Source organism: Mauremys reevesii, linkage group 5 (genome assembly GCF_016161935.1).
Source record: "Mauremys reevesii isolate NIE-2019 linkage group 5, ASM1616193v1, whole genome shotgun sequence".
In the NCBI taxonomy this organism is placed as follows: Eukaryota; Metazoa; Chordata; order Testudines; family Geoemydidae; genus Mauremys; species Mauremys reevesii.
In genome coordinates, this window is record NC_052627.1 from 90,129,411 (window position 1) to 90,151,542 (window position 22,132).

General features: G+C 40.2%; 1 protein-coding gene across 2 annotated transcripts in view; it reads right to left on the reverse strand.

Annotated features, from left to right (window-relative positions):
- Positions 1–776: 776 nt before the first annotated feature.
- CWH43 (cell wall biogenesis 43 C-terminal homolog) overlaps positions 777–22,132 on the reverse strand; it is a 99,149-nt gene continuing 77,793 nt past the window's right edge. For both annotated transcript variants that reach the window (XM_039541690.1, XM_039541691.1), the window contains 7 exons: positions 18,829–18,934; positions 15,230–15,365; positions 13,229–13,378; positions 5,747–5,891; positions 5,034–5,095; positions 3,722–3,877; positions 777–965 (listed from right to left, as the gene is read on the reverse strand). In XM_039541690.1, coding sequence (XP_039397624.1) covers positions 869–965; positions 3,722–3,877; positions 5,034–5,095; positions 5,747–5,891; positions 13,229–13,378; positions 15,230–15,365; positions 18,829–18,934 — 852 coding nt within the window. In that variant the 3' untranslated portion in view covers positions 777–868. The remainder of the gene's footprint in view (positions 966–3,721; positions 3,878–5,033; positions 5,096–5,746; positions 5,892–13,228; positions 13,379–15,229; positions 15,366–18,828; positions 18,935–22,132) is intronic.

Below are 22,132 nucleotides of genomic sequence, written 5' to 3' on the forward strand. Positions count from 1 at the left end.
TACACCCTCTGTCCCGATTTTTCACATTTGCTGTCTGGTCACCCTACCCTGTTCACCTAGGGCCACCTAACCTCCTATCTGCATCTCATGAGCAGGCTCTGTGTCTGGCTGCAGCTCCCAGCCTGGCTCCGCAGACAACCCATTCCAGGCAGAGGAATGCAGTCAGCTGAGTGGCTGTTCTGGCATCACAGTGGCCTCTGGTGGGTAAAAGGCATCAGGGGAAATGAACGACCTATAACCAGTTCCTGACAGCCCCCATGCTCTGCTTTGATGAGCGTAAAGCAGAGAATATGGCCTACATGGTATCCTCTTAATGGACAAACTTCTCATTATAAAATCTAAGGGCTGGTCTACACTGGGGCGGGGGGGGGGGGGCGATGTAATATACACAACTTTGAAGTCGACGTATCTTATTTCGACTTACCTCCCGTCCTCATGGTGCGGGATCAACGGCCGCGGCTCCCCCATCGACTCTGTGACCACCGCTCGCTCTGGTGGAGTTCCAGAGTCGATGGGAGTGCATTCAGGGATCAATATATCGCGTCTAGATGAGATGCAATATATCAATCCCCAATAAATCGATCGCTACCCGCCGATCCGGTGGGTAGTCTGGATGTACCCTAATAAAACCTTCCCTCCCTCCCACATTAATTACTATTTTGATTGGTAATTTCTTTCTTTAAAAAATGAAGAGAGTGAACCTTAAAGAAAAGGTTTTACAATTGCATAAGTTATTAGTCATCACATATTGCAAGCATTGACAATATTATGTAGCCTGGAAGATGCTCAGTCTCTAAAAAGTGTAGGTTTGGTTGGCTGGCAGTTTGATTTAAATCTACAGACCTCGCTTTCTGGTCACATTGATGTGTTATTTCCTCATTCTAGTCTGTTTAAAATACTTGGGAGTACTCATATGAAAATGATGAATATGTTGGAAGTTATGTCCATCTTTGTAGGATCCAAACCTAAGAAAAAATAATTAACAAAGCAAAATCATTACAACGTAGCTACAATGAATTAACCCATGCAATTAAATTACACACTTTTATAGTGTAATTAACATTTAATCTGAACAATTGTTTTTAAACTAGGCTTCATTTTAAAGTACACTTGTTGAGAATACATTTTTTTTCAAAAAGCAAAGATGGGAGAAAAAAAGCAAGAATGTCTGAAAGGCAAATCACACAGAATGACAGGTCTGAAGCAAAAATAGAAAGTTCCTTTTAGGAAAACAAAACGTTTAGTCCATCACAGCAATATGCCACAAAAGTCTATTTGTATCAGAATCAGCAACTACATCCTGGTACAAGTAAATCATAATTACCTATATGCTCTAGGGGAGTGAGTATAACAAACACATTTAAATATGCAGTATAAATGATTACATGATGGCCCAATACTATGAATATTCCATAAATGGAACTTCAGCTGAATGAGAGTTGCACAGATGCAGTGAAATCCTGGCCCCACTGAAATCAATGGGAGTTTTGCCGTTGACCTTAATGAAGACAGGATTTCACCCGTGGAGTGCCTGAAGGCTGAGACCCACTGTTTGTCCAGACTCCCTATTCTTAAAATTATGCCAAAAGGCTGTAAACCCTAGATGAATGGAGAGAAGTATATTGCATATCACACTTAAACATGTAGATTTTAATTACTGCTTGACTATTACTGAGGTTTTCTTTTACAAAAAGATCAGCATTGTTTATTAACAATGCCAGCATTAGCTAGACATATAAAAACAATAGAAAATTTCTTTTTAAAAATTATAGTTAAAAAGGTAAAGCTTATTCTTGTGAGCTGTCATTTTCCTGCTTTCAAAGAAATTAGAACAGAAAGAAACTCGCTCTGCATTGAAATAAATAGACAAAGATCAAGACTTTGAATATGGATTTTAGGTAAGTTTCAACACATGGAACAGATTGTGGAAATCTTCAATCACATGCATAACCCAACTGACATCAGTACCTAAAAAACAAATATTGACTGAAATTTACCTCATGGAACTTAAGTACTTCTCCCACTGATGTCAGTGCAGAACAAATTTCCTTTCTAACCTTATTTCTCTTACTTCCTGTGAATTAGCAGGAAAACTGCACCATCTGCCTCCAACTCTTTTTCTGTAACACTTGTTCTATTATGACTACATACTATTATAGACAGATGCAACAATTAAAAATCTTCATGTGTTTAGCATTTATATTGTATTTTATAAAGTACTATATAAAATGTCATCCTGAGAGTTGCAGAGGAACACGCAACCTACGTTGACTTTAAAAGGAGTCATGAATTAATCCACACATCACCAATGTGAGGTAGGTATCTTCACTTCACAGAGCTGTACACTGGGGTACAGAAAGGCTAAATAACTCAAGGCATATGGCAAATCAGTGGAAGAAATTAATTAGAAATAAGGAGCTCTGGCCTTCTAATCTTGTGCTCAGTCCAGCAGACCATGTTGCCTCCCATGTTATATTTATAAAACCCAGTTTTGTTCCTGTGACCGAAAAACCCCCTGTATTCACCCCTATACACGACTGTAATAATCATTGTACAAAATATGCCTTGTTAGGTATCATTTGAAAACTAATAACTCACTGGTCAATAATATCATGGTAAAATGTGTGTAGCAACATTAAATGCAAAGTTTTGAAAACCCCCTGCATGATGTTCTTAGCACATGATCAAAATCACATAGCCCTACCTAGACAGAAGTATCCTGGATGAAATGTGTGTTTACCTCAATTTACATATAAACAAACAGGGTGCTTGAGACAGTAGGGAAAGGAGATGGGAGGAGACAGAGTAAATTTGTATTTCAGCAAACACTGGTGAGAAGAAAGAACGTGGAGTCTCCTTCACCAGACTCCAGGTCACCTTCTTTACTCTTTGAATAAACCATTCTTTGAAGGGTAACTCTCAGAAGAATTCACTTCAAGGGTTAACTAGTATAAAAGAAATGGGGATCTGTCTCTCTCTCTCCCCTAAGAAGACAAAGGAACCGTCCATTTGACTTTGAGGGGTGACCCTGACTGAAGAATTTGGTCAGCCGCATGCCTGGAAACATATGGTAAGGATTTTACCTTGAACCAAGTCTAGCGTGTTTAAGATTTAGCTGCTAGAAAGTGTTTTATCTTTAAATCATTTCTGACTTTAAATACCTTATACTTGTACTGTACTCACTGAACACCTCTCTTTGTAGTTAAATAAACTTGTATTTTTAATCTAATCCAATGTTATGTTTAAACTGAACTGTTTGGTAACTCCAGTTAAAGTAGCAAACTGTTGAATATCGACCCTTTATAGGGGGAACAGACCTTTAATAACTTAATTGTCCAAGAGAGAGTAGGACAATGCAGAATACACATTTTAGGAAAATTTGGGATGGGGAGTGTATTAGGGTCATCCTGAAAGGCTGGTGGAAGCCAGAGAGTGACTGGAACATTGCCAACAGGCTGCTGGGGTCTGAGCTGCTGAACCAGGGTTGCACCTACAATCAGATACTCAGGGTGTAACATGCTGTTAGGCTGTTTGTAAGTGGCCCTGGTTGGGAGCTACAACAGTAAAGCATTGTGAGGCACCCAAGGTTGCAGAACAGGTGGTGAAAACCCCTCACTGGTCTGGATTACACCCGAATGTGACAGTTCCTCAAATTTTCCCTTTTTGGTAATACAAATAAATAAATAATGATAATCTTCAAATGTTTTTCTAATACGCTGACCTTGGGTTGAAATGGATGTCCTCAGGAACTTGGCTGGGGTCAATGATGATTTTGTCATTGTCAACATAATTATCCAAGTCATCTGGGATCCTAAATTTGGCCATCTGAACTTCTGAATCACTCAGGCCAGCATGAGAAATGCGGGCATAACCCAACCTATCACATCCAAACACACAATTACTTTGAAGAAATAGATCAAAGTCAAATCACCACATTAAAACCTTTTTAAATCAGTGTCTTTAACAGTTATTTTAACCCACCAATATAATTATTTTAATTTCTATAGCACCTTTCATCCAAAGATCTCAAAGCACTCTACACACATAAGCTTCACAACACAATTTTGCATATGGAAAAACTGAGAAACAGTGTAAGTGCCTGAGATTACACAGCAAGTCAGATGTAGGACTAGGAATATTATTTAGAAATCATTATGTTGTAGTTTACAATCATTAGAATATAATGGTATGTCTCAATAACTTTTTTCAATTAAACCATTTTGAAAGTTTCCAATAAATATTCAGGGATGAGAAGTGAACTTAAAATACATGCGTAATAATAAAAGTTGTGTTATAAATGGCATCTCACCCAATACAGCTTTTCTCTTTGTGTAGTCAGTCTCCTTATGAACAATATGGTTTACTACTTTTTATTCCTGTTAACACTGCAGACTCTATATAGCTACGTCAGAGTGAACTCGATTCTATTCTGGCTCATGAATCACCAACATAATTATTTACTAGGGGCTCAATCCTGCAAGGTGCTAAGCATCCAGCCCTGGTCCAGCAAAGCACTTAGCATGTGGTTAACTTTAAGCACATGAATATTCTCATTGACGTCAATGCAAAGCTTTGCTGGACAGGGGCCAGAGTGCCCAGCACCTCACAAGATCAAACCTCAAGATAACATTTCAGAATTTGTATCACTGGTGGTGATGAGTGAGCAAGAATTCCAGGATGAGATTGCAGAGCTGGGATTTAGGAAAATAAAGTCTTTATGTATTAACCGAGCAGATTTGACCTGGAAGTCTTAGAAACACAGAGATGGAACCCCCATGATGACATGTAACCTTACACAGTAGAATCACACTAAGTCTGACTTCCACTTATCAGGTTCCATATTACTTCATGTTATACCTGACTGCCTGCATGTAGTTTAGTAGTTTGCCTTTAGCCAGTCAGAAAGTTTGATGTAAATTAAAGATGAGAAGTAAGCTCTTCCATTCAGATGAGTTATACAGGTTTCTGTCATGAGATCTAAAAATGCTAATGGTAACATATCTAAAACAAGTAAATTATCCATTTTGACATACCTTATTAGTCCACGATACATGATATAATCACACCACCTGTCATTATCCGTACTGTCAATATCCTATAGGGAAAAAATAAAGCAAATATGACAAGGTTTCTTCAAAGATGGACCTCGGGTCAGGGCATGTCTCCACTAGGGGCACTATAGCTGCTGCAGTGCCACAGTGCAGATGCTTCCTACATTGACAGAAGGCGTTTTTTCCATCAATATAGGTAATCCATGACCCTGAGCAGCACTAGCTAGGTTGACAGAAGAATTCTTCCATCAACCTAATCTGCGTCTACACCGGGGGGTTAGGTAGACTTAATTACAGTGCTCAAGGGTATGAATTTTTCACACCCCTGAGCAATGTAGCTAGGTTGATCTAAATTTTAAACGTAGACCAGGCCTCAGTAACAGAATCTGTATGTGGACACAGAACAAGGAAATGATTTGCTTGAGATGTAGTCAAAAGTTGCAAAGGAAACAGAATCCTGATGTTAGATCCAGGCAGGTAAGTAAAGGAAGACTGAATTTTTTTAAGGTATTTTATTTCTAAAATCATAGTTCCTAACAGGTAATTGAAAAATGGAACAGATTTTAAAACAAGTTGTTTTTTAAAAGGTATGTGTATTTTTAACCCTATAATCTGCATAGGTTACTGATTTGGAATCTTAAATTCATCTTTTGTAAATTAGTCAATTGTTATAGTTAGTAGTAGTTCTACATTACCTTAACATTGCCATTTTCAATTAGTTCTATGTAATCTCTGGATCCAGGAGCTGAAGTGATATATCCTAGAAATACAAGCTGTCGAGAGCTATTCTTCAACAGGTTTGAAACAGTAATAGCCTGGAGCTTCCTGTCCAAGTCATCTCTGAAAGAAGTGGGAAACTGTTACTAAAAAAAAATTTTTTTTAAAGGATCAAAAAAGAGTCTCACTGATACAAACACAGAAAACCATGGGTTATGCAGTGGAAAACAATTACAAAAATAGGATGCTTTTTAAACTTTTGAAATGTTTGACCTATGGCACAAATTAGCTGCAAATAAGAACTTCTTTCTCCTCAACACACTCCATGAATAGCTTGTTCTAAGTTTTTATACAGAGCTCTAATCACCATGAATATCTCATCTGAGTATCTTGTGCAGTTAAGACTTTGGATCTGTCTAAATTATAAGTTTAACTGTGCCGGCACCTAACTGTGTGGCACATTTTGGGACGTCCACATTCTAACATGACCTTTTAATTGTACTATGGACAGGACAACCAAATCCTAGCATTGCATTACAGAATCATGCTAAAGCCTAGATAATGTAACAATTTCTCTAACACCATTCAAAAACGGTGTCCCACAAATACTACCAACAAAAATGGTGCTGGAACATGTAGCCCTAAGGATTAATCTGCTTGTTTGTATAAATATATCTTTTCTTATAGATTTGACTATTTGATGTAATAGGCTTATAGATTTATATTAAAAATAAGTCTGGCTGTAATGCAAGAGACCTACAGGCCAAAACCCTGTATGTTAAGCTAAGGCAAAGTTAGCACATTTTGCGACCCTTACCCAGAAAAGTAATAACAGACAAAACACCCACGCAGATGTCTAGAGATCTTTTGCCTAAACCAATAGACAATGGAGGATGGCAAAGGGGATTTTTCCACAGACCTAACAAGTACACCACAAATGCGTACATACCTGTCATCCATACGGACATACATATTAGCCTATGGGGTAAGTGTACCCTAACATTTCTGGGAGGGAAGGATGAAATTTGGGCATAAGAGGAAGGATTTCCGACCAATGCCCTATAAAAGGCGATGCATCTCGCCATTAGAGAGGCAATTTAGCCACCTACCTACTCCTCTCTACTCTTCATTGCCTCCACCTTCAACAACGTATCGATGCTACCCATCTACTATGGCGATTAACTATTAATAGGCCGTACTTTATTTCTTTTCAAACTGTAAGTTTAAGGGACTAGGCTAAGCTTGTTTTCCCTACACCTTATTTTCAGTTTAAGATTTATTGAGTTAAGTTAAAGAATAAACAGCATTAACAGTTCTGCATTTAGCTTCCTCTGCTAGAGGTCTGAAAACGGAACTGCCACAGGCGTGGCCCCATATCTTCCAACACTAGGTTATTAAAACAGAGTGTGAGTATTAACCACGTTTGCAGCTCATAATATTGTATTATCATATGTATCTCTTAAATAACAGTAATACAAGTGAAACTCTGTAATTCTAACTGTTTTACCATTTGCTTACTATTTCACTGATTTTAATAAAAAGTCTTTATGACTATATCTGTCTCAGTGTAAGCTTCCTGTCATACTCCCGAAGGTCATTTTACAAACTCTGTGAAGCCTGATTCAGGACGAACTTTATCTTCTGATCAAACAAATTGGTGAGCCGAAACCCATACTAATTAATATTCATAATAATTATTAGTAATATTATTATTAAAATTAATTAAAATTAATTAAATAAAAATAAATTAAGTGTATAAATTAAATCAACATTACTAACACACTCCAAATCAGGCTACAAACATGTACTGATTTAACTAAATCAATTTAAAGACTGATTTTAATTCAACCAATGCAGGTTGTGTGCATAGACCACACCAGAAAATCATTATTCTCCTATATGTTTGCATTGTAGAACCTTGCGCTGGTATTGCTGGACAGATGCAGATCAAAAGGCTTTATGCCAGAATATACCTTCCCAGTGCTCTTATTGTATTTACTGAATTTCTAAATATACCTTCCCGGTTCTCTTATTGTATTTATTGGGTTTCTAAATTACTCCAATAAAAATATCAGTGATCCAAGTAGTGGAGTTGGTCTGCCTCCTCCTACAGATAACACACATTTAACACAAGCCAAACAAAGGAATGGTTTAAAGAAGACACTGATCCAGATCTATACAAAGCTCTGTGCTGAACTAACTATCTTCCTCACAGGTCCTCCCATGTGTCTCTGTGAGAGAAGACCTGCACTGATATAATCCCATTTTTTTAAAAGAATCCTTTATTAATATAAAAGCTATGGTTTCTGATTACTGTTCCCCATTTTCAAAAGCAGCAATACAATTATATTTTTAATTAACCAATTATAAAGCCTCCATTATGAATATGAATTCTCAGAATTAGTCTCAAAACACAATTTACTTTACATCTGCTTCCTTAGCAAGCTGACAGTAGCCCTATAAACTGATAAATAGAGCAATGCTTAACATAGGATGATCTTGTGCCCCTTCTCCAAAGGAAATGGTGCTCAGGTGGGTTGAAAAAGCAAGTTCCTCCCTCAAAGGAGGCTTTTGGCTTCCGAGACTTTCAGTTGCACTCAGGTCATGTTTTCAAACTTTTCTTTGTATCTATGAGGGCTAGAATTTTTTTTCCTTAAGTGAAAGCTGAGATCCCAATAATCACTTGACTCCTGGAGCTAGGGCTTTTAAGAAAAAAATCCATTAAATATCATTAGACTTGAGAAATTTGCAAGAATTGGTAACACTGATATTCTCCCCTAAATAAATGGAAAGCTGGGCTGGAGGCTTTAGGTCACTAGAGAAACACTGCTGAAGGGGAGGGCAGAATGGCCAGGGAAGAATACCGCTGGAGGGAACTGTAGGCTGGTCAGCAGGTAGGAATGCTGGCACTAAGCACTGAGCTCCTTCCATTCCCCATGCACAGCTACCAGGTGGGCTGCTTGTTTCTATTCTTTTTCATTTTGAATGAATTGGCCTCCAGGAGGTGTTTCCCAGGCCCAGAAACAGCGCTCAACCATGTCCAGGTGATGCGTGACTGTTGCCTGCAACTGCAAATTGCTCCACTCTATGGGTACGTCTACACTACGGGATTATTCCGAATTTACATAAACCAGTTTAGCAAAACAGATTGTATAAAATCGAGTGCGCGCAGCCACACTAAACACATTAAATCGGTGGTGTGCGTCCATGGTCCGAGGCTAGCGTCGATTTCTGGAGCGTTGCACTGTGGGTAGCTATTCCGTAGCTATCCCATAGTTCCCGCAGCCTCCCCCACCCCTTGGAATTTCCGGGTTGAGATCCCAGTGCCTGATGGGGCAAAAATCATTGTCGCGGGTGGTTCTGGGTAAATGTCATCAGTCAGTCCTTCCTCTGGGAAAGCAACGGCAGACAAGCATTTTGCGCCTTTTTTCCCTGGATTGCCCTGGCAGATGCCATAGCATGGCAACCATGGAGCCTGTTTTGCCTTTTGTGACTGTCACCGTATGTGTACTAGATGCCGCTGACAGAGGCGATTCAGCAGTGCTACACAGCAGCATGCTTTTGCTTTTGCATGACAGCAGAGATGGTTACCAGCCATACTGTACCATCTACCATACCATAAATTGGTAATAAGATGATCATGGTTACCAGTCCTTTTGCACTGCACCATTTGCTGCTGTCATAAGTGCCCCTGGCTGAGATCAGCCAGGGGCGCAAAAGCCAAAATTGGGAATGACTCCCTGAGTCAATCCCTCCTTTTTGGTATCTAAAAGTAGAATCAGTCCTGTCTAGAATATGGGCAAGTGTACTAGAGAACCACTGTATCAGAGTACCAGAGAGCACAGCTGCTCTGTGTCAGATCCTGCAGAAATTATGAGCTGTATGCTATTCACAGGGGGTGCTCCTGCAACAACCCCACCTGTTGATTCCGTTCTTCCCCCAGCCTTCCTGGGCTACCATAGCAGTGTCCCCCCACTTGTGTGATGAAGTAATAAAGAATGCAGGAATAAGACACAGTGACTTGTTAGTGAGAAATGAGTGGAAGGCAGCCTCTAGCTGCTATGATAGTCCAGACAGGACATTAAGCAGTGTGGAGGAGAGGAGCCCAGCATCCCGCTACTAGTCCAGGGGCAATTGAATCTTTTCTTTACACATGAAGGGTGGGGGCTGATGGAGCTCAGCTCCCTGTTGCTATGATGAAGACGGTTACCAGCCATACTGCACCATCTACCAGGAAAAATTAGGAGCAGGCGCCCTTGATCGACCTCACTGATGCTAGTCGGCATGGTTACCAGTCCTTTTGCACTACCCCATGTACCAATAGGCTGATGATGACGATGGATATCAGCCATATTGCACCATCAGCCACCCATGGCGGGGGAGGGGGGGGGAGTGAGGATGTTGGTGCTGAGTGCTGCAGCATCGCATCTATCTGCAGCATTCAGTAAAGATAGGGTGACATGTAAAAGAGTCAAGAGAGGATTGTTTTCCCTTTCACTTCTGGGGGGGGGGGGTGCGTAAATTGCCGAGCTATGCCCTTACCCACCGCGGACACTGTGTTTGACCCTAGAAGCCTTTGGAGCTCAGCCAAGAATGCAAATGCTTTTCGGAGACTGCAGGAACTGTGGGATAGCTTGAGTCCTCCAGTCCATGAGCGTCCATTTGATTCTTTGGCTTTCCGTTACGCTTGTCACGCAGCAGTGCACTGAGTCCCTGCTATGGCGTCTGTGTGGAGATTTTTTAAAAATGATTTTGAATTTCGTCTTCTGTAACGGAGTGCTGATAGAACAGATTTGCCTGCCCTTACTGCAATCACATCCGCATGGTCCATGCTGGAGCTCTTTTTTTATTTTGATTTTTAACTGCATCGCCACCCGTGCTGATCGGAGCTCCACGCTGGGCAAACAGGAAATATTCAAAAGTTCGCGGGGCTTTTCCTGTCTACCTGGCCACTGCATCCGAGTTCAGATTCCTGTCCAGAGCGGTCAGTGGTGCACTGTGGGATACCGCCCGGAGGCCAATACTGTTGATTTGCGGCCACACTAAACCTAATCCGATATGGTAATACTGATAATAGCGCTACTCCTCTCGTTAGGGAGGAGTACAGAAACCGGTTTAAAGAGCCCTTTATATCGATATAAAGGGCCTCTTAGTGTGGACGGGTGTGGCGTTAAATCGGTTTTACGCTCCTTAAACCGGTTTAAACGCGTAGTGTAGACCAGGCCTATGTCTTCCAGCAGGGCTGCTTGCGTGGCATCACATTGTTCTGCACAGTGGCTCCTGTATCGGCTGTGTAAATACTGCAGGATAAGGTGTGAGATGCTTGTAATGCTCACAACAGTGCAGAGCTGCGTGGGGTCCATGCTTATTGTGCTATGATGTCCGCCTGGGTAACCCAGGCTTGCGAAAAAGGCTTGGTTTGTTTGCTGTTGATTTCAGGAAGGGAGGAAGGGAGTGAGGTAAACACATCACGAGAGGTTAATGCCATGTTCCTATAACCACCCGCGTCAATGTTTTGGTCCCATAAGGCACTGCAAGCCCAAACCAAAATTCCACTCAGTTACATGCACTGTGGGATAGCTACCCACTGTGCAGTGCTCTGTGAGTTGATGCAAGCCCTAGTGAGATGCATTCTGCCGACACAATGAGCATAGTGTGGACACGCAAGATTGACTTGCTTAAATCGGAGGCTCGATGTCAACTTAACTCTGTAGTATAGACATGGCCTGACAGAAACACAGGTGCTTCCCCCTCTCCATGGCCAGTTTCTCCCACTCCCTTCTTATTGGGATGTGCTTCTCCTCCATTCTCTGCTACCCTGACAGCCAGATTCTTTGGGGTAGGGACACAAAGTTGAACAGAAAAATGGAAGTGACTGGGCTGCCTGCTTTAAGCTCTCTTTTAGAGGCCAAATTGGGAGCCATTTCAGACCAATTCAGTTTAATTAGTAAGACAGTTTCCAAGAAATCCAGCCAAGTGGAAGTGAAGCTTCTGAGGTGGGAAAGTGGTGAGGGGGAACTTAATGGATGGGCAGAAGGAAGCAAACTGATCATCTTAAACTACCTCCCACATTCCCCTGGATCCTGGTGGTTATGGCCAGACACTTTCAACTTGCTTTCTAACATAATTATAATAATTAGGGAGTTTATGGAATTGCCACCAGTAATTGCTTGCTGCTCCAGTACAACTCACATTTTCTGTGCTTTCAGCTTGTGATCTCCTCAAGGCAGAATCCCGTTTTTAGCATGGCCCATTCATTAGTTTAAAGTGCCAAGTACACCTTACAGCACTATAAATAACAACTAACCACAGAGCTGCTTAGCTGTCTCTTCTAGGTTTTATGCCAGAGGTCCCCAAACTGGAGGAACATTCGGGGGGTGTTGGGAGGGGGGAGAGGGACAGCTGGGACCAGGGCCAGCCCCCATGCAAGTGGGGAGGGAGCACCACCTACCTCCCTTCCTGGCCCTGACCCCACTAACAAACTCCAGCCTTTTTCAGAAGCTTTTTTGCCTTTTATATTCCTTATCGGAATGTATAGTGATCTCTGCATAAATTACATTAATTAAGTAGCAGAGGGGTAGCCATGTTAGTCTGGATCTGGATTTGCTGCTTTTACATTAATTAAGAGATAAATCCCTAAATCTAATAATTGGGATCTTAATATTAGCTACTGTGGAGAATAAAGCAAAATGAATTATAACTACTTAAAGATTCACAAAACCTGCCCAATTATTAATATACAGTACACAGCCATAATCAAGACATTCCTTTAAGGAAAGATTGAGAAAGACAATATATTTGTTAATCCCCTCAGGCTTTTGATTTATCAGCACAATTCTTCATTTCAGAAGCTGGAGGTCAGGTTTTACACCTCCAGTTTTAGCTGTCCAGTAAAGGTACTGAACTTGTTTTTTTCTTGCTGTTTATACAATGTATCTTATTAGAAGTCTCAGAATTGCTGTCTTTCAGTGCAGAGGGGGAAAAAACACCCTACGCTTAGGCCCTATAACTTCTTACCAAGCCACACTTTATGCCATCTGTACCTGAGTCTATCCTCCCTGATGGAACATAATGGAACTCTATCTACTGAGAGGGAGGAGGCTGAGGTGAGGGGGAGGAATCCAATACAGTTTCAAAGCCAATCCTGACTCTGTAGACACTAACTAGTCTGCAAAATCAGCATAGTAGTTTTGCAAGGTCTGTAGCAGTGTAAACCTGCATATCTCAGAGAGGGCTGAGTTTTGAAGGATACATTTCTACCTTAAACTAATAAATTAAGATCCTTTCCCAAACCATTAACTCTATCATAGTATCTCCTCTGATGTGCCTGGTTAAAAAGCAATTATTACGTGGAAAATGTTTAGAGGACATTTACTTTATAAAAACCACTGCTTAATGTCAATTTCATAGAAAATGGAAAGCAAAATGTAACTGAATTTAAAAAAAAAAAAATCACACACTCTTCATTTCCAAAGTGAGCAACAACAAAATCCACCAGTTTTCCAGTAAAGTTGACTGTCATGGAGATGGCTGGTGCAATCTCTCCCTCAGGGGATGGGAGAAGGTGATGGCTGGATTTCACAATTGGGTATCTTGATAGAGCCATAATCCTACAGTGAAATAGAAGGAAACTTAATTTGTTCAGTTCTAAAACATGATGAGGATGGTCCATAAACAAGCAGAACAAATACAGACATCAGACTTCGGAACACAAATGCTGCTTACAGTGCATTAGGAAAGGTAAGTGAAACTGGATAGTATTCAGCATGTAGATTGATTTTAGCATTTAGGGCCCAATCCAATGGCCACTGAAGTCAGTGAAAGGACTCCTATTATCTTCAATGGACTTTGGATCAGACTCAGTCTTCAGCACATTCGCTCAAGGATTGCTGAGGCAATTTAGCTATGCTAGGCACAAGGCCACAGGCTCAGTGCCATACTTTTTGTACACAACAAAAGCAGAATACAATAAAGTATCTGCATATATTGAAGCATTCAATATCTTTGTACACATATATAAAAACACTTTTTAAAAGTTGTTTTTAAACACGAATAAACATTTTAAAATATTTTGTCAAGGATATTCTTCCACTATAGAAAGGAACAACTGAGAGTCTACCAGCAGGCACTGCAGCACACAGAAAAATGAGAAAGTAAAATCAGTGTGTCATCCACAACTCTTAACAGAACAGCTCTTCCAGAAGAATTATCCATTGAGGGAAAGAAGCAGCTGCTTTGATGTCCTAGACAATGCACATACATTACAACAAGAGGCTCCTGAAAAGCAGCACAATTTCACTAAATATCCTGCCAGCCACAGCACAGGATGTCGAGGCCTTTTGAAAAGTGAAAATAAGCCTGACATTTTGACTTAGAGTGCCACTGCAAAGTAATTCAAGAAAGGAAGACTGAAATAAATAGTTGATATCCTCCATGCAAAATAGGACTTCATAACAACCATCCTTCCATAACTTTTGATTACAAGTGAGCAGTAATCCAACCTTAACATTGAAAACTTTTCATTCGTTCACCTTCAGTTTGGATCTTTTAAGTGTAGTTTTTACTTTCACAAAATATTTTATGACCTAGTATTTTAATGGGAAATTTTGTAGGACCATGTGACCAACTACTCCTTTCTCTACTTCATTTCTCAGTCTTTAAAAATAAATAGGTGGAAGATTCCTGTAACCAGGTTCCTCCAAGTGTTGAGTCACAGGGTAGAAATTAAAAGTAAAGTGCAATAAATGTTACTAGGAAGCTCCATATGCTATTGAAACCTAAAAATTCCCCTTAAAACAATCCAGAATCATAAAAATCGCTATTTCAAGGCAGCGAAGACCTTCAAGTACACCTTGAGTGGTAGCTGGTCAGATAGTAATGTAGCACTGGATACCAGAGACCTGGTTACAAAAAACATGCACAGATGTATCTTTCTATATATTTTCCTGCATAAAGTCCAAGCTAGATTCAAACTCTTGTTAATCAAAATTCCAAGTTATTCCCAGCACAGTTACATCCCCACAATTTATACCATACTCAAGCCTGAATCCAAATTCCCCAAGGCCAAAATGTACTGACGAGAAACACCAGCTAGCTATAGTGTTTGGAGCATGGCTCTTCTCAGTCTAGGCAGACTACAAATCAGTAGTAATTCCCTTCATTCTGCTGCAGGAGAATCTGGAGGGCAGACTTTGAAGACTGGCCTTTTCTAAACTGGCATCTTCTTTGCTGCGTTCTGTAGCTAGGAACTTGGCACACACTGTTCTCAAAGTCTGCTGTCCAGCTTCCCTGATTTTACCAAGGTTCTGAGCGTCCGTCGTCCACCTTTGGAAAAATAAGGGCTATATTGTACATTAAGTTGCTAAGAACTTTTATCATTAGAGCTTGTGACATTTTAATTCATATTTTTAAAAATCCATGTCTTTCCACACCCACTGTGTCTGTTTCCAGAGATAACTCACCCCCACGTGTGATCCCTTGCGCTTGGACCAAAATCGGTGTAAAAACCCAGTTTTTCTCCTAACCACATGGTTGGATCAATGTTCCCAATGAATGGTTTAGAGGCATCACTCTCCAGAATGGTAATAAAATCTGCACCTGGGAGACGAAATTTTGTAAAACTATAACTGTATAAAAAACCCTCAAAGTTATTCTTCTGATCACACAGGATAGATGCAGCTCTCTCTAGCACCAGTCAGTGCCAATTCTACATTGACCAGAGGTTACTAAAGAGTGATGCAAGGTGTTCTCTCTCATCCATTGCTGTATACGCTGTTTCTGAAGTGCTCCCAGCCCTTGCTACCTAAGACCCCCTCAGTATGGACCCCTTACACCAATAATTCAGCCCATTCCACAAAAGTGTTTGTTAATAGTGTTCCTGAAGTCTCTCCTGCACCCCCACAAGATGGAATTGCAGCCTTACTTCAAGAACACTTTTAGAGTGTTTTATTTAGTACAATAAAAATGTGAGTGAAGGACTTGGTGGCTCAGAGGATTTGAATGGGACACAGAACTCTTCCTTTCTAGGGATCAGCTCAAATGCAGCTCACACAGGTAATGACTGAAAGTGGATATTATTTGATGACTGTTGATCTAGGTAAAGTAAGCTAGTCTGGGTCAGTTCAAAACAGACAGGTGTTCACTTCACAAAAACTCACCATCATATTCGGCACTTTTATTGGCTGTCTCATCAGAGACAAGAAATGAATGAGTACAGCAACTGAGCTGCTCACTCACCATTAGAAATCTCCTCTCAAGGTCAAGGTTGAGGCATGTTGGTAGCTGACAATGTGGGAGAAGTTTGCTCTGCCCTTAGACATGATACTTTTTATTCTAAGATTCTCATAAAAATCAGGTAATTTTAATCAGAAACAAAGCAATGCTTGCTCATTTCTCAAAGGGTGGAATCTCAAATTTGCTACACCTCAATTATCAGTGAATTTATTAATTTCCTAGAAAGTTATGTAATATTTATATAAAACACAGAATTCTGTAATTTTATATTAAACCTGTGACACCAGTGGACAGAGATGTAGATTTCTTAATCTAAGGTTTGTCTTGACATTTCTTACTACTGTTTTTGACGTCTGAATTGCTTCTTTTGGAAATAAACATTTCACTAGCACAAAGAAACTTTCAAAGGAAAATAAGTAAATTACTGATCCAGTCATTTATGCTTTTGGTTCATGAAGGCTTCAGTTGATGGGTTTTAATGTGCATGAGAAATAAATACTTTCAATATATTTCTTATATAGATACTTTCAGGTTAAAAACATGGGCTACACTGTTCTATTTGAAGGGGGAAAAAACACTAAGAGGACAAGTATCAGAGGGGTAGCCGTGTTAGTCTGGATCTGTAAAAAGCGACAAAGAGACCTGTGGCACCTTGTAGACTAACAGACATATTGGAGCATAAGCTTTCGTGGGAATATTCACCCACGAAAGCTTATGCTCCAATAGTCTGGTAGTCTATAATGTGCCACAGGACTCTTTGTTACTAAGAGGACAGAGACTGGCCCAACTTTCAACTCCCGGAGTTCTGAATTGTTTTTTTTAGAGGGTGGGGGTTGCCTACCGAATGGGCCAAGGTGTCAACTCCTTAAACTCAAAACCGTCAGGGAACTTGAGGAGGTCAGAGCCATCTGTGCAATAGCCCAGTGCTTCTTGTTGCTTCCTAGCCCTCATGTCATACGTCAGCATGACATGCTGCGTCAGTGCCTGCAAACTCCGTATTGACATGGAGACAACACCTGCTCAGCAGAACAATTGGTTCCCTCAGTAGAAGGGGAACACACAAACCATAATGCTAACCCCATCATCAGCATCACTCCTTCCTAATGCCCTTTGTGCACCTGAAGAGGAGCTTGTGTGAGAAAGCCTCCCCCCACACACTCCAGTTCCACCTGATCTTGGCCCCTTCTATTCATGAGAGCAGTAGGGACAATCCAGACACATATGTAGTGCTAGACAAGCAAATTTTCTTGCTCATATATGTTAAAACCAACATCTTAGAGTATAAAATCAAGCACATTTTAATAAGAATTCCTCTCTCTAATACTACTATTTATAATGTTTACGTTATACATTTCTCAACTTTGACAATGCAAATAGACGAGTTCATTTCTCAAGTTTATAGTTCATGGCTAGCCATTTTCATTTTCAGGCACTCAAGAAATGCACAAGGCTGCACTATTTTGCTTGCAGACATTGTAAGGGAATGTTTATTTTAAAACTAGGAGTCTGGTGGCACCTTAAAGACTAACAGATTTATTTGGGCATAAGCTTTCATGGGTAAAAAAATGAAGTGGGTTTTTTACCCACGAAAGCTTATGCTCAAATAAATCTGTTAGTCTTTAAGGTGCACCGGACTCCTCGTAGTTTTTGTGGATACAGACTAACATGGCTACCTCCTGATATTTTAAAACTATTTCCATTGGAATTAAAAGTAATGGAGAAGTAAAAAAACTAAATTTGGAGCCAAGTTTATCTGAAAGAGTCTTTAAACTTAAACTTTCTTTAAGTAAATGTACCAAATATTTTGCTATTTCCAGTGTTGTTGTAGCCATGTAGGTCACAGGATAGCAGAGAGACAGAGTGGGTGAGGTAATATCTTTAATTGGACCAACCTCTGTCAGGGAAAGAGACAAGGTTTTGCGCTTACAAAGAGCTTTACTTCAGGTCTGGAAAAAGTACTTAGAATGTCACAGCTACATACAAGGTGGAACAGATTGTTAAGCATAAGGAGTTACCACATGTTGCAAGAGGCCATTCAAGGTGAAGTGGGAAGTTAACACCTCTGCAGTAATAGGACAAAGAAGAGTTAGTAGGTTACAGATTGTTAATCACTAAAAAAAATTGTTGTAATGAGTTATAAATTAATTGTCTTTATTGAATCAAAGTGATGAATTTAAGCTCTCAGGCTCATCTTTTGGAAGAATTGTGCAGGTTTCCTTTGAGGATGAGGACTAAGAGGTCAGATATGGAGTGACTGACTTGTGAAAAGTGGCCTCTTAGTCCTCATCCTCAAAGGAAACCTGCACAGAGCCTGGGTGCTTAAATTCATAACTTTGCTAGACATTAAAAAAAAGCATTGATTCAATAAAGACACTGGATTTATGGCTCATTATAACAAACCTGTCCCCCACTAACCCTCCTTTGTCCTACAACAGCAGAGGTGTTAACTGCCCACTTCACCTTCAATATTTTGCTTACAGAAATGTATTTAGACAATCACTCCTCCTTTTACAAGAAAGAAAAAATCTGAGGTTGATTATTAAAAAGTTCTCTCCAGCTGGGAATTCCACTTAAAACCAGCGGGGATATCACTTCCTCTTACTTGTTTGAAGCAAGTGGATTTTTAAGTGTATCACTGACATGATCATAATGGAACAGCTATAAACACAAAAGTTTAAATGAAACTATTTCATCCTACTGCTGTGAGGAACAGTCCTGTGCTAACAGGAGGATGGATTCAATGACCCAGTAAGTTCTCTTCTTTCTAGCTCCTGTGATTACACCTTGTAGGATACACTCCTAAAATAAGGCTGACACAAAAAGGTACCTGTATGTTTAAGCAGAATTGCTGAACCTTCCAGGTTTGGCCACCCATCATTGTCATATCCAAACCTGAAAGGCCAGATTGCAGCAGAGAAGTCTCTTGTTGAAGGCTGTAAGAAAAGAGAATGAAGAATTAAAAACCTGGTAAATTCTATTATGTCTTTTAATCTAAGGTGCCATAAAACAGATCTAAGATTACACATTTTAATTAGTACATGCGCCTAACACAGGTAAGTGGATCACAGAGGTCTGTAGGTATTATTAATAGCACATGATTCCACAAATAGAGAAAATCAGGAAGTTATGACATTTAAAATGTACCCACACAAATAAGGTAGGCAAATGAATAAGAAGGGGGGGAGGAGTTACTCTCTCCCCATTCATGATGTGTCATAAACCTGGATAAATACCACAAAAAAAGTTACAGACAGACATTCACTCACATTTTAGTGTATTTGCATCACCTTTATTCAGACCTTTTTTTTGTATTTGCCATCTGTGACTATTCTAATGAAAACTAGTAGGAACAGTTGTCATAAAAGCAAGTTTTGAGTGAATATTTCAGGATAGTCACAGAAAGAAAATTTCTAATTCATAATTCAGAGGGGTAGCCGTGTTAGTCTGGATCTGTAAAAGCAACAAAGAATCCTGTGGCACCTTATAGACTAACAGACGTTCTGCAGCATGAGCTTTCGTGGGTGAATACCCACTTCTTCAGATGCAAGTCTTGCATCTGAAGAAGTGGGTATTCACCCACGAAAGCTCATGCTGCAGAACGTCTGTTAGTCTATAAGGTGCCACAGGATTCTTTGTTGCTAATTCATAATTGCAATTATTCATACCAGAAACTTGATTTTATAACATTCATCCACTCATGGAACAAAAACATGTCATGTAACGTGTCCAATCAAAACAGCTCTAATTTCAAACTGAAGCTATTGAATACTCAAAGCAAAACTAAATTTGTAAGTAAACTGCATGCTGAAATATGTTAGCATAAAACAATTTCTCTCACCTGAAGCTGTCACAGCAACACTTTGGCCAGATAGGAAGTTTGGATCCCACCCACCCCCTTTAAAAAAAAAATCTCCTTAATGAATCGAGAAGGGATGCTTCTAACTTGGAATAGTTTGTCAGAAAGGCTCCATTCAGAGTGACATACTAATAAGGTGGCTTGCCTCATTAAGGGTCAGGGAGCCTGGGGCCAGCAAGCCCTGTTCAGTTATCAGATCCAGCTGGAAAGGGATCAGGTGATTCCTATAAGAGCTTAAGGGGAGCTGCAGGAAGTAGGGTGGCTCCTGTGTTCTGAATAGAGTTTAAGTGCAGCATTAGTCCTTCCTGGACTTGGGAGACAGCACAGCAGCCCTACAGTGACCGACCTGTTGTCGTGTATAAATGAATTTGTGAGGTAAGAGTCCCATGGTCTTTTCAAAAGCTGGTTCTCCATGGCAGCACAACAGGCCTGTCACTATACCAGCTTCAGCTTAGATTTTCACTGTGGTTAACCTATACTGCTATGCATACTAGCAATGGAGCACTGCAACATCAGCCTAGTGACATGTCATGGTTAAGAAAGCATTTCAAACAAGAAGCATGTGACTGCTTTTCAAATCAAGGATTTAATTCCAGCTAATAAAGAACGTTATTCCAATTCACCTGATCCAGTTTTAAACAAAATGCTTGTTAGGTGGGTAAATCCTATAGTCTAATCAAAGCATTCCATTTCTGAACTGAAGACTGTAACCCTTATTCAGGTCAAAGGATAATGTGGATAAAAACTTGGTACTGTTCACGAAGGGGGATGTATGAAGCTTGGAAATGAATCTGATGCAGTATCATACACACTTCAACACTGCCCAGCTCACCAAATTTGAACAGATTCTACTATGACTCAGCCAAGTTACAGGCACTGAGTTTAGAGTCTCCAGCCTGCTTGGTACAAAACCACTTGCTTGCTTCATTATCACACGTTCTTAGGTCATGAATACATGGGCAACTGTTTGCATCAACATCAGTGAAGCACATGAACTCCCTCATTAGCCCTTGAGTTAAATTCTGCCCTGATTAAAGTAACCCTGCATCAGCCAACTTGAAGGGGGGAAAAAAAGTGTACTCACAGACTACCTTATATAATAAAAGTTTTACTGAGGCACTGGAAAGATTGATATCATTCCCCCAATCAGAGAGTGGAAGTCAGAACAACCATTCACATTCATCATCATGAAAGGAGGGTGGAAAGAGTGGAAAGACACTCTCTCAAGAAGAGGCAATTTAAACATTTATCCCAATCCTGGAGATGCCCCAAAACATCTTTACACCATAAAAGCCCTGGGGTTTACATTATATTGTAAATCCACACTTTACAGTCCAATGGGTTCTCACTTGTTCTCTCTCCCCACATCCTCCTCTTGCTGTGTCTAATTTTCCTTTCTTTTGCCCTACATTTTCTTTGGACCATTCCCTTTTTCCTACTTGTCTTTCCTTCCTCCTCAGTTTTACACCATACTAATAGTGTCACTATTCATTACTCTCTGACAAGCCCTTTGGAGGCAATTCTAACTTAATTTTAGTCTTCATTTTTTCCACCCATTATTTTTTATTTGTATTACAGAAGCACTTAACAGTCCCAAGCAAGATCAGGGCCCCATTGTGATAGCTGCTATATGTATTCATAGCAAGAAAGACAGTTGCTGCATGAAAGCAACTGCAATTCAAACAGACAAGGCAGACAAAGGGTGGGAGAAAGGAAGTTTTATCCCCCATTTTTTTAAAAACAGATGGGAAGTAAGGCACAGAGATTGAGGGCTTGTCCACACTACCCGCCGGATCGGCGGGCAGTGATCGATCCAGCAGGGGTCGATTTATCGCGTCTAGTATAGATGCAATAAATCGACCGCTGAGGGCTCTTCCGTCAACTCTGGTACTCCATCAGAACAAGGAGCACAAGCGGAGTCGATGGGAGACCATCAGCTATCGACTTACTGCAGTGACGACACCATAAGTAGATTTAAGTACGTCGACTTCAACTACACTATTCATATAGCTGAAGTTGCATATCTTAGATCGACCCAGTGCAGTAGTGTAGACAAGCCCTAAGTGATTTACCCAATGTCATAAAAGAAGTCTGCTACAAAGTCAGGAACTGAGACCAGATCTCCCAAGACCCAGTCCAGTGACTCAACCACAAGACCATTTTCCTCTGTTCCATACATATACTGAGTGACTTGTAGTTGCTGTGTATTGCTGGAAAGATTTCTAAGGGATCATTTGCAGATGTTAGTGTGCTTGAAAATATATTTCTTTGTTAA